A 12,395-nucleotide genomic window follows, 5' to 3' on the forward strand; every position below is an offset into this window, starting at 1 on the left:
AAAATGTTCATTTTTATAAGTAAGAAGATTATTTCAGTCAATAGGAAGAAATCCTTCCCTGTGAGGGTGGGCAGCCCCTGGATCCCTGGCAGTGCCCAAGGCCAGGCTGGGCAGGACTTGGAGCACCCTGGGACAGTGGGAGGTGTCCCTGCCATGGCAGGGGTGGCACTGGAGGGGCTTTGAGGTCCCTTCCAACCCAAACCACTCTGGGATTTGATGTTTCTCTTGGTTTTCTCTACAGGACTTGTAAGGTCCTGTCAATGAATGGGTGCAGAGCGGGGCTTCCTGTGTTTCTCCAAACCTGCATGCAAACCATCAGAGGCTGCTTTTCTGACTTTATTGGTGGCTCTCAGGGCATAAAATTTGAGGATGTAGTGGTCTGAAGGCTTTAGCACTGTTTGGATTAGGTGAATAATTATTGGGACTCTTAAGAGCTGTGTGTTGTCACTTTTTAATTTAATGTGATGTGCCTGATTTGTTGTGATCACAAGACTGAGAGAAGAGCTGGCTTAGGTGACTTGGTAAATTGGGATATTCCTGCAGCATTTCTGGGGCTGCTCAGCTCTACTCAGTGAATGTAAACTTGTGCCAGATCAGCTTCTGTGCTGCTTCTTTGCAGGTTTATCCAACTCCCACACTCCTGTGAGGCCTCCCAGCACCTCCAGCACAGGCAGCAGAGGAAGGTGAGTGTCATATTAACAATGTCAGGCTAAAAGAATCAGATATGAATAATTCCATTAAAAATCTGGCAATTGGCAAATTGTACTTTGTCATGACTGTGACCAAGGAATGGAAGAATGCTTACATGAAGTTTCCCATTTTTAATTTTTTTGCCTGCTCTGTGATTCTCCTGTGTTGTAAACTGGAGCTGTTATAAATGTGCTGACACCCTTTGCCTTTCTTTAGGGAAACACTCACCTGAATCTCTTTGCCTTGTTGATTTATCCTGATATTTATCTCATGCTGTGCTGGTGTCTCTGCAGCTGTGGCTCCTCAGGCAGGACTGCTGACAAAACTGGCATTGGCTTCAAGGCCGACCAAGTGAAAGTAAAGCAGGAGCCAGGCACAGAGGAAGAGATCTGCAGCTTCTCAGGAACAGTAAAGCAGGAAAAAACAGAGGATGGCAGAAGGAGTGCTTGCATGGTAAAGTTAGTTTATGCTCAATGTTTTCTTGGCAGCATGTTTAAGAATTTAGAAAGGAAAACAATAAAAGCATTTTTACTCTGAGGCTTTATTCTAAGAGGCATTTTCTCCTTGGTAATGCTCTGCCAGGTACAGAGTGACCTGTAATATAAATTTCATCTTTAATGATTGAAATGAAGTGTAATAGGGTGTATTTGCTGCTTTTAATCCCTAATTATTAAAAGCTGTGAGTCACCCATTGCTAGTGGACAGTCCCACATAGGTGATTGCAGTCAGGAACCCTCCAGTCAGTCAGAAGTTCTTACACCAAAGTATAAATCAAATAATTAGCAAATTAATATTTTTCAGTGTTTCCCAGCTATGCTTGATTGAACAGGATTGTGTACAGGGAGCAGGGTGGTGGAGTTGAGGAGTTTTCCTAATGACAATCAAGTTGTCATTAACAGCTTTTAATGACTTAGTGTGTTTGGCTTCTTGTAGCATTTCTCATGTTATATATCAGAAGAAATGAGAGTGTTCTACAAAGAAAGGACATGTGAAAAAGCAGTTATCAATACTGTGTGCAACTCAGTCCTCCCTCATGATTTCCCATGGTTTTTGTGATATGGTGGGAGGATTTTGAAGAAAGATCCTGCTGTGAAATCAACTCTGATTTCCCACGTGCTGCTTTCATTCCAGCTCAGCAGCCCCGAGAGCAGCTTGACACCACCACTATCCACTAACCTACACCTGGAGAGTGAACTGGAGGCTTTGGGAAGCCTGGAAAACCACGTGAAGACAGAGCCAGCAGATCTGAGTGAGAGCTGCAAGCAGTCTGGGCACAGCCTGGTGAACGGGAAGTCGCCCGTGCGCAGCCTCATGCACCGCTCGGCCCGCGTGGCAGGAGAGGGCAACAACAAGGATGACGACCCCAACGAGGACTGGTGTGCTGTGTGCCAGAATGGGGGGGACCTGCTGTGCTGTGAGAAGTGCCCCAAGGTGTTCCACCTCACCTGCCACGTCCCCACGCTCCTCAGCTTCCCCAGGTACCCCCAGCAGCAGCAGTGGGGTGGGTGAGGTTGGGCACGGAGCCCAAAGTGGTGTTTCCTCCAAAATCAGCTCCTTCTGGGTGGTTTCTCATACCACAAAAATATCATATTCTTATTCTACAAAAATATATTTCCAAGGCCTTGCCTGAGTTATTTATGTGTAGCTGATCAGTGTTTATCTGGTCACAGAATCCTGTTTGTTTATCTGTTTGTGTAAAGTCTCACAATGCGATTCTGTTGTATAGAGTTCATTTTAAGGCAAGGTGAGAAGGGTGTACTATAAAGTTAATACTTTATATAAAGTATTAAAGCATCATATGAGGGCAGGGAAAATGGCCTTGACTGGCAGAATTATTGTGAGCATGAAGGGTCAATCCTTAGCTTTGGGTAAGGTCTTTACTGCAGTAGAATGTGAATCTTTAAGAGTGAGTAAAAACTATTTGTAGTCATCACTGGTGAGAATTTATCCCTGGATGTCTGTGGTTAATAATAATAATAATAATAATATTGATAATAATGATAATAATAATAATTGTGGTTTTTTCTTTAGTGGAGAGTGGATATGTACATTCTGCAGAGACCTGAGCAAACCTGAAGTGGAATATGATTGTGACAATTCCCAGCACAGCAAGAAGGGCAAGACAGCACAAGGCCTGAGTCCTGTGGACCAAAGGGTGGGTGTCAAACCTGCAGGAATCTGCTTCCCAGGAAAATGCTTTCTCACATCAGCTGCCCCCACTGACTGGAGATGCTTTTGCTTTGGCTGAAGCAAATTAAATGTAATTATGGCTTTGTAAAACAACCCAAATGAGATTTTTCCTGCTGTGGCCACATCTCCAGGTGTTGGTGACCATGGGAGTGCCCCAGTGCCTTGGGACTGTGATCATTAAGGAGCTAAAATTCAGCATGAACACAAATTCTGTATTTAAATGCATCATTTAACTTGCACTTCATTAAAAGTCCTTTGCATTTAGCATTGGTGTCACCTTGATAAAATATTTCTGGGAGCTTGGTGTGTTGAAGTGCATTCTGTGAGAGGTGCTGGGAGTATTCAGGTGCTTTCTTAGGGAATTTTAATGATCCTGACAATCAGAATTATTTTTAGCTTTATCAATCAGCCTCTGTGTTCTGTTAGGAGTATTATCAAATCAAATTCCTCTAAAGGAATTACAAACAAAGCAAGGAAAAATATTTCAACAGGGAATTTATAGAAACACTCTGGCTCTGCTTTCAGATTGTTCAGTTTTATCTTGTGGGGAGAAGAAAAGTCTGCAGCTCAGTCCTTTCCTGTTACAGGTGGCTGTGATTGGACAAAAGCACTAAAAGTGGTTGTTGTATTTTATTTTTTAATTTGCAGTATATTAGCATAGCTCTCCATGACTGACTTCAGCCCTTGGCTTTTGGTAGGAGGGAGAAAACAAAGAGGAAATTTGTGAGCAGTAAATGGGGTTTTGCCTCTCAACTCTGCCCTCCTAAGAACTTTACCTTTTTTAATTAAGTTCAGGGGGTTGCATTTAAATTTTCTAGTACTATGCTGTTAAATTGGAAGCCTATTTAAAGTATGGATGTGTGAATTTCTGGGCTAGGGATAAATGAAATATGAATCTGACCCTGTTTGTTTCTTTCTAAGAAATGTGAACGCCTCCTGCTTTACCTGTACTGCCACGAGCTGAGCATTGAGTTCCAGGAGCCAGTCCCAGCCTCGGTGAGTGTCCTGAAAAACACCTGGGGATTGCTGTGTGGTGGGACAGCCCTCAGAGTCTGCAGCTGAATTTGGGAAGGAGCTGACTGCTTTCACCAGGATCAGTCTGAAAGTTCTGGCAGTCATCCAGCATTTCCTGGGGCTGAGAGGGAGAGCAGCTGATTCTGGAGCTGCTCCAGGCCAATTCTTCACTCCCAGTCTCAAAACCAGATATTTAAAAATACTTCAATTAGCAGTTATTGAATTGGAACAAGATGTCTCAGGCTACCCATGAAACTCAGAATGCTTTAGGAGGGCTTTTTGTTGCTTTTTGGACAAACTTGTGAATGAGAGGAGGGAATAAACTGCTTTGACTCTGGTGTTTTCAGCTGGAAAAGAAGTAACTGTAATGAAAAGCTTTGCTGTTCTGTGAGAGACACTGAAGGTTACAAAGAATCCCAGAGTGGTTTGGGTTGGAAAGGACCTCAAAGCCCATCCAGTGCCACCCCTATCAGGGCAGGAACACCTTCCACTGTCCCAGGCTGCTCCAAGCCCTGTCCAGCCTGGCCTTGGGCACTGCCAGGGATCCAGGGGCAGCCCCAGCTGCTCTGGGCACCTGTGCCAGGGCCTGCCCACCCTCCCAGGGAAGGATTTCTCCCCAATATCAACTCTAAATCTACCCCCCTTCAATTTAAAACCAATTCCCCCTTGTCCTGTCACTCCATACTCTTATAAAGGACTTTTTAAAGTTCAGTTTGAAGAAAGGAAATTGTTCTGCTTTGCTGAACATGCCTGAAATGAGATAAGGGATTGATACCTTCAGTGTGGAAATTCAGCTGTGGGCTCTGTAGCCATTCAGTGCTAAATCACTGTTGGTTTTTTACAGATACCAAACTACTATAAAATCATAAAGAAACCCATGGATTTGTCCACGGTGAAGAAGAAACTGCAGAAGAAACATTCCCAACACTACCAGACCCCCGAGGACTTCGTGGCCGACGTCCGGCTGATCTTCAAGAACTGTGAAAGGTTTAATGAAGTATGTTAACTTCCAATCTGAGCACCATCTGTCCTTTCCATCAAGATTTATTTCAACCTGGTTGTGCAGTTTCTCCCATGAAAAGCTCTGCTTCCAGCTGTAACTTCTGCTTTTGGAGCAGATGCTGAATCAGACACTTAAAAAGCAAACCAAACTCGAGGCAATTGCAGAATAACTTCTCTTTTTTAGTTAAATTGGGAGAGCAGAGGGAACTATTAAATGCATTCAGTGGTCTCTGGGAATGAGGAGCAGGGTGACCTGGTTACTGAGCATCACATTGGTTGTAGAAGTGCTTAGGAAGTGCCCTAAAGACAACCAAAGAGTCCTTAAAAGTGTCTCAAGCTGCCCTGGTAATTGTTTTACACTCGTGGAACATGGTAGAATCTGTTGAGAAACTTCCTCTACTGAGGAGAAATCTGCCTTTCTGAAGTTATTGTGGTTTTTGTACCTCACACAAATTCAACAAAACTTTGTGGCCATTATGGCTCTTGTTAACCTTCCTGCTTGAACTCCTTGGTAGCTGGGCTCTCACAAAAATCATTTTCAGTGCATAACTTGGGTATGGGGTCATATTTTTTACTAATTTTGCAATGATCCCAGCTGATAATGAAATATCCCTTATACCTGAAATGTGACATGGGGAGATAAATGACCTGAATGTTACTGTTAGTGGAGCAATGGAAAAAATAATCTGAATATCCAAAAAAAAGGTGATATTGTGCTGAAACTCAGTAGGAGCTATGGGGGTTCCTAATCTTTGAGATGCTTTAAAGCAAGAATGACAGAAGGCACCACAGGGAATGGCTTTCTTCTGACCTTAAAATGCAGAATACAGCCATTATTTCTTATTTCTCTGCAAAATATAACCTGGACTTGCAGTGTTTGGGCTGCATTTCTGGCCCTGTGCAGAAGGAAACTGCAGGAAGTGCACAAAGCTGCAATTAAAAGCTCCCTAGGAAAAATCAGGGTCAATGATGTGATGCTGGAACTGCTCACAAGCATTTGGGATTTTGACAGCCCTGACTCTTTTATGTCCCTGCATTAGGGGAGGTTCATGAGGTAATTTAATTATGTGAACTTCTCAATCAGGGGAATTAATGAAGCATCCACTCTAGAGGAAAACATGCTGCAGCTCTTAGAGACCAGAGTACAACAAGGCAGGAAGGACTGGGAGATGTGGTGATTTTTTTTCTTACTTTTTTTAAAAAGAAAAAAAAAATGTGTTTCAGCTTGCCTGGCTCATGGCAAAAGTTGAGTCACTCTGACCTCTCACAGCAGCATCATGTCGAGTGCCTCTAAGCCAAATGCTTTTCCAAAGCAGAGTTCCAAGTGGGGTAATCCCCAGGAAATCTCCTGGAGCTCCTCCCTCCCAAGGAGAATTTCCCACAATCATGTCCAGGCAACTCCAGTTGATTGAGGAAAGCAGTCCTGAGTAGGAAATGGCTGGGAGCCACTTGTACAAAAGTTGTGTGTTCTGTTGAAGGTTTATTTACCACCTAAGACTGTTTGAACCCTCTGCCTCAGTTTGGGAACTAAAGCTAACAAACCATAACAAACTGTGTTGTTGTTATGGCTGACTTTAGTCATCCAACCCTGTGCGATCTCGTAACTTTAGAAAGGATTATAATTTCATTTTTTTTGACTCTGGTATCCTTTTTAGATGATGAAAGTTGTTCAAGTTTATGCAGAAACACAAGAGATTAATTTGAAGGTAAGCGTTTCAGACCATGCACACTTGGTGAAGGGATGTGCATTTCCAACAGGTGAATATTCCTGTCTTCTTTCATCCACAGGCTGATTCAGAAGTAGCACAGGCAGGGAAGGCAGTTGCATTGTACTTTGAAGATAAACTTACAGAGATCTACTCAGACAGGACCTTCCAGCCTTTGCCTGAATTTGAGCAGGAAGAGGATGATGGTGAAATAACTGAGGACTCCGATGAAGATTTTATACAACCACGTAGAAAACGCCTAAAATCAGATGAGAGACCAGTGCATATAAAGTAATCTAATGAGATGGACCTAAAATTTATTGTAAAAACTGTTATTTAAGTGTTCCTGGAATATTATCATGCCTACAGTGGCCATCTTGCAGAAGCTGATAGCTTTTTAAACAGTATTAGATAACAAAAAACACTTGTACAGAAAAACATTCGCATCAAAAGGGGAAAAAACCTGTATTGTAAATTTTTGGTGGTTTGTATTTTTTTTTTTCCTTGATTACTTGCTATATTCTTTCTTTTCCTGATGGAGGGGACACACTCATGCTGGTCTCACAGACAGAGGTGGAGGAATGTGGAAGAGAAGCAGATTTGATAGGAGGTGTTCCATGTGCAGATGAGACTGCAGTGCCAGGACCTGGGACTGGACCCACCCAGTGACTGTGTCTTGCATTACACTGCAGTGTAAACTGTGAGCAGAGCTCCTGAAACCCCCTCTGTGTCCACTCAAGTGTGTGTTGGTCGTTGCTTTGATCATCTCATTGAAGCAGGACTGTGAATATCTGATCTTCTGTGTCCATCCAACTGTTGACATTTTGCTTTCTTTACCCCATTTCATGTATAGCAAAAGGAAGAAGAGATGAAAAATCATTAAACTGTTCTGAATGGGCGAGTGCAGGAATGGGAGGCAGATGAAAGGCTAAGCTGGTGGCTCCAACCCCTTTCAGTAGGACAAGGTGTATTTATTAAACTCCTGTTCCCAGAACATTTTAATGGCATCCATGGCAGAAGTCTCAGCATTGTCATCTGTCCCTGACCCCCTGACGAGGCAGAATGTTCTCTCCAGTGTTCATGCTCTACTTTTCTGTACTTAAAATATAGACTGAAGAGGTAATAACTGGTTGGGGTGTTTTTCCAGTCTTCCTAAATATCAGTTTCTAATAGACCACTCGGCAAACAATAACCTATTAACTACCAAATGTGTAAAATTTCCTGTATTCACTTTGTCTTATTTGTAAATAGTGAATTGAGATTTCTTGCAGGTCAGCAACATTTGCTGAACTGTTTTTAAGCTAATATGTATTCTTATTGATTGTTCCTATCAAGAAAAGATTTGTAATATATGCTATTTCTAACATTGCATTCATTTTGAGGTTCTGTCTTATTTTTCTTAGAGTACTTCTCAGAACTTTCTTCAGAAGCAGCTTGTGAGGGAAATGTGCAGGAAGATTGGAATCAGTCTGAGTTTGGCTTGCCTGTCCATCCATTGAACAAAGCACTTGCACAGGGTTTGGCCTCGAGTGGTTTTTGGTCAAAGAGTGAGAACAGAACAATTTCCCAGTTCCCTCAGTACCCCCTGGGGCACCTCTGCAGTGCCTTCCCTTGCACTGCCTCCATCCCAGCATTCCTGGTTAGAAATCATGGAATCACAAGGAGTTACAGCTCCAGGAGTTGTTTTCTTTACTGACACAAGTCAGCACTAGAAATAAATACAATTTCTGCCCTTCATATTGATCTTGTTCAAGGAAGTTGAAGAATTCTTGGAAGCAATGAGCTCGAGGTGGCAGACTCTGAGTTTGCCATCCTCTGTGTGGATCCAGCAGTTCTGTGGGAGATCCCTGGGGCTTTGGTGTGCTCAGCACAACAATTCCTGTGACATTGTCCACGCTTTACCATCATGGTAAAGAGAAATATTTTAGCACAATATCAAATTGAGAAATGCTCTCAGCAGTTTTTATGCAAATCACTGCAGATTTGGTTTCTTTTATAAGAGCCAGGTCTGTGTACCTTGGGATTCTCCCTCTTGCAATAAATGAGGGGACTGAAGATGTTTTTACCCTCCAGCTCACTTCTTCACTCAAATGTTACACTTCAAACTCAAACTGGTTGTTTTTTTAAATTTCTTAGACATGAACAGTGCTGTTTTAAGTTTATTTTTTGCCAGTTTGTATGTGAAAGGAAAAGGAATTCCACTTCAACATGTTAAATTGACAAAGAGCAACAACTTTGCCTGTGGAAAAGCTGATGTGTGAATAGGACACTGGTAGTGACAAGGGATCATTTCATGGCTCTGTGTATTGCCTATTTATGCATTTCTAGTTTCTCAGCTTCATTTTGCAAAAGGAATATTATTAAAATTATCATGAAAATAAGATTCTGTGAACTCTCTTCACTCGGGCCTCCTGTTTTTGGGGCACTTTGGTACCTTCAGGCTGTGCCTTTTGAGCTCTTCCCTGGGCAGCAGCTGGGGATTGGATCCTGCAGAGACCCTGGGGATGAGCCAGAGCATGGGATGGGCCTGGGGGATCCCCAGATGAAGTCAGGGGATCCCAGCATAAGACAGGGAGATCCCAGGAGTTCAGGGGATCCCCAGATGGAGTCAGGGGGATCCCACATGGAGCTCAGGGGATCCCAGGTGGAGCACAGTGGGGAGGACTCACCCCAAACCCTCCAGAGAAGCTCATGCCCCCTGGCTGCTGCAGGACCAGAACCCTCTGCTCCCCTCCCAGATCCCAGAGCAGTTCCCAGTGTTTTGGGACAGCCTTTCCTTTGAGGTGGCCTCTCCAACACTTCACTGCAGGTGGAGAACTTGGCCAGCTCATGCTCAGCATCTTCTGCCCACCAGGAGTGCAGCTGAGCTGGACCTGGGACCCTCCAGAACTGCTCCTCCCATGCATCCCCAGGGCTCAGTAGGATTATGTGGAATTTTGAATGTGTGCAAGAAATCTCAAGTGCTTCTTTTATACAAAGAAACAAAACATTCTCTTCTTCCCCTTCATTTTTGAACTCCCAAAGCAGCAACTCGGTGATTGTTTTGAAAGCATCAAAGTTCTATTTGAAATTATTTGGAAGGGTAGATAAACTCTGCTAATCCCTTCCCTGACCCTGTAGGCTGGGTGTTCATCACAGGACTGGGAAGGGTTTGCTCAGTGGGAACAATTTTGGTGTAACTCATTACTGGGTGTGTGTTAATGAGCCACATTAATTCACTGGGCATCTTCTCCATGCCAGCTGCTGGGTGTGCAACGTGTCACTGGCTTTGCCTGGGGAATCAGAGCACACTTTACATCAGGAAATCTGTGAAATTGGGGTGGCAGGAGGAATCTGGCACTTGGTGCAACTCTGCTCTCGTTTAAAATACTCCCAAAATTTTTTGTCATCAGTTTGGCTGAGAATTTTGGTTGTCCCTGAAGTTTTAAGTTAATCCAAAGAAGGAAAAGGCAATTTGAAATGAGGGTGCAAAGTGCCCAGTGTGAGCAGCTGTCCTGCCATGGATTCCTGGTGATGAGAGGAATTCAACAGCTGAATGGGCTCAGGGCTGTTCTTTAGCTGTGCCCTGCAATCAAGAGCACAATCAGGCAGAGCTATTATTCCAAAAAAGGGGATTTTCTCAACTTCTGCAAACAGAAATGCTCAGTTAAGGGTGGAGAGGCTGCTCCTCAGTGGGGAATGTCACTGTGACACTTCACTGTGACACTCTTCATGCTGGATCGAACATTTCAAGAGACTGGAAAAGTCCCTAAAATGAGCCCAAATTTCTGGTTTATCACCTGGTTTTGGCTGACCTGGAAAAGTTCAGGTTATTGCAACAGTATTTTAAATCTGTTTGTGTGGTGTACTGGGAATTGGCTTTTCCCAGTTGGCTTTTCCCTGTTTTTCTCACTCTCTTCCTCAGAAAAAAGCAATAAAACTGCTTTGTCATTTGCCTGTCAGCATGCCAGGAATCCTTTCCTTAGGATAACGATTTTATAGGGAAGTTTGTATGCAAATTACAAAGCCTAGCTTTTCAAAACGAAGTCTGCAGCCGTTCCTGACAATATAGAGTGTGGCATTTTATTTTAAAACGTTGGGGAAAGTTCCATATTTTTTTAAGAAGTAGCTGTTTGAGCAAATAATGGAGGTACTTTTTTAAAATAAAAATGTAAATGCCACAGTTTACAGAGATGGCACATATGGATTGTATCTTTGGGTATGGTGATTTATTTTGTCTTCTCAAAGTGTGTGTGCAGTAACTCTTCCATCTACTTCCACTTGGCTTATGGGGATCCTTTTTTCTGGGCTTTCTGATGCATCAGGATTGAAACAGCTTTCCAAACTTGCAGTTAATTTGGGAATCTTTGTTGTAAGTGGACTGTGAGATGTATGAAATGCAGTTTGGGCCTTTTCTGTTGGGTCAAATCACAGCTGGAGGCTGCTGCTTTAGAATTTATGGGATTTCTACAAAGAGAGGTACTGGAATATTTTGTAAGCTGGACTTTGGCAGGATTCAGGCTGGAGTGAGCTCCCCTGGCACACCTGTGCTCACCTGCACTGGGGGAATTTTAGGCTCAGAACACCAGGACACATGTAAATAATCCTATAGAGATTTGTGCAGTGCAAAGCTTGTTTTACATGTAAACATCCTCCTGGAAGGGTTCAATCATGGCATTCTTTGATTCTTCAATTATTTCCTGCTTCCAGTACTGGAGCTGGCTCATTTTGCACATCATAAACTTGCCTCATCTTTTAATATGATTCTTCAAAAAAAAAAACAAAAAACCAAGTGCTGTTTCTGTGATATTGTATTATCTGAATCATCCAATTTGACTTTTTTTTTAAGAGTTATTGTTTCAGATTGTTCTGTTCCTGTGTTTTTTTGATGGTGTGTAATTAAAATCAAATTTTTCTTTCCCTGGTTATTTAATACTTTAGCTGCCTGTAAATATTTCTTGTTAAGTGCTCTGGAATGTGCTGTAGAAGTTGTATTAGCTCAGTTTAAAGCATTGTTTGGAACCCATTTTGGTTGGTTATTTCTATTAAATTAGAAAAATCATTCTTTCAATTTGAGTTTCTTTCTTGCACGTCATCAGATACAGATCCACACCTGGCATAAGACTTTCCTGACAACACCTGCAGTGAGAAATTGGGTGAAATTTGGGCTGCAGGAGCCCAGGTGAGCCCAGCTGAGGCTGCAAAAAATGATTTGTCACATTTATCTACACCTGGGCACGGGACACAAGGGTTGGGAGGTCTCTGGACCTTTTGCATGCAGTGAAAATCTGCACACCTGCAATTCTGCTGTGTTCCCTCACCTGGAGCTGCTGGATGTGCCTTGAGCTGCTCCCACCACTGTAAAATCCCAATTTTTGTGGGGATGTTGCTGCTGGAGCAGTGTCCTGGCTTCCTGCTCAGAACCAGAGGTAGAACTGAGCTTTGCAGGTCTTGGGCTGGGCTCAGCTCAGCTCAGCTCAGCAGCTGGAGCAGGGATGGCTCTGCCAGGAGCCAGGAGTGATTGCAGCTCCAGGAGGAGGAAGGGGAGTGAGTTTGCACCTGTGAAAAACAGGAGAAAGAATTTTTGTAAAGTTTAATCATGGATAAAATAAGAGACAAAACTCCAGTGTTGGATTATGTCTTTTTCTGACCCACAGATAGGGCACTGAGAGGTGTTTTAAAACATTTTATTCTATTTTTAGTCTTCTAAACCATCAAAGAAGTTTTTTTTTTCCATTTGAGAGAGAGGGGGAAATGTGGGAAATGGATTTGTAGAAAATTCTCCAAACCTGACAGGAGGCGCACACAGTGTGC

At 43.0% G+C, this 12,395-nt stretch overlaps 1 protein-coding gene across 2 annotated transcripts in view; it reads left to right on the plus strand.

The window, feature by feature from the left end:
* Positions 1-11,652, plus strand: part of TRIM33 (tripartite motif containing 33) — a 45,937-nt gene extending 34,285 nt beyond the window's left edge. Inside the window, exons 13-20 of one of the 2 annotated variants that reach the window (XM_030231489.2) lie at positions 620-683; positions 984-1,143; positions 1,822-2,168; positions 2,722-2,845; positions 3,802-3,876; positions 4,739-4,891; positions 6,552-6,602; positions 6,685-11,652. In XM_030231489.2, coding sequence (XP_030087349.2) covers positions 620-683; positions 984-1,143; positions 1,822-2,168; positions 2,722-2,845; positions 3,802-3,876; positions 4,739-4,891; positions 6,552-6,602; positions 6,685-6,897 — 1,187 coding nt within the window. In that variant the 3' untranslated portion in view covers positions 6,898-11,652. The remainder of the gene's footprint in view (positions 1-619; positions 684-983; positions 1,144-1,821; positions 2,169-2,721; positions 2,846-3,801; positions 3,877-4,738; positions 4,892-6,551; positions 6,603-6,684) is intronic. The other variant, XM_050984977.1, reaches the window with a different exon arrangement.
* The last annotated feature ends 743 nt before the right edge of the window (positions 11,653-12,395 follow it).

Source organism: Serinus canaria, chromosome 26, assembly GCF_022539315.1.
Source record: "Serinus canaria isolate serCan28SL12 chromosome 26, serCan2020, whole genome shotgun sequence".
NCBI classification, from domain to species: Eukaryota; Metazoa; Chordata; class Aves; order Passeriformes; family Fringillidae; genus Serinus; species Serinus canaria.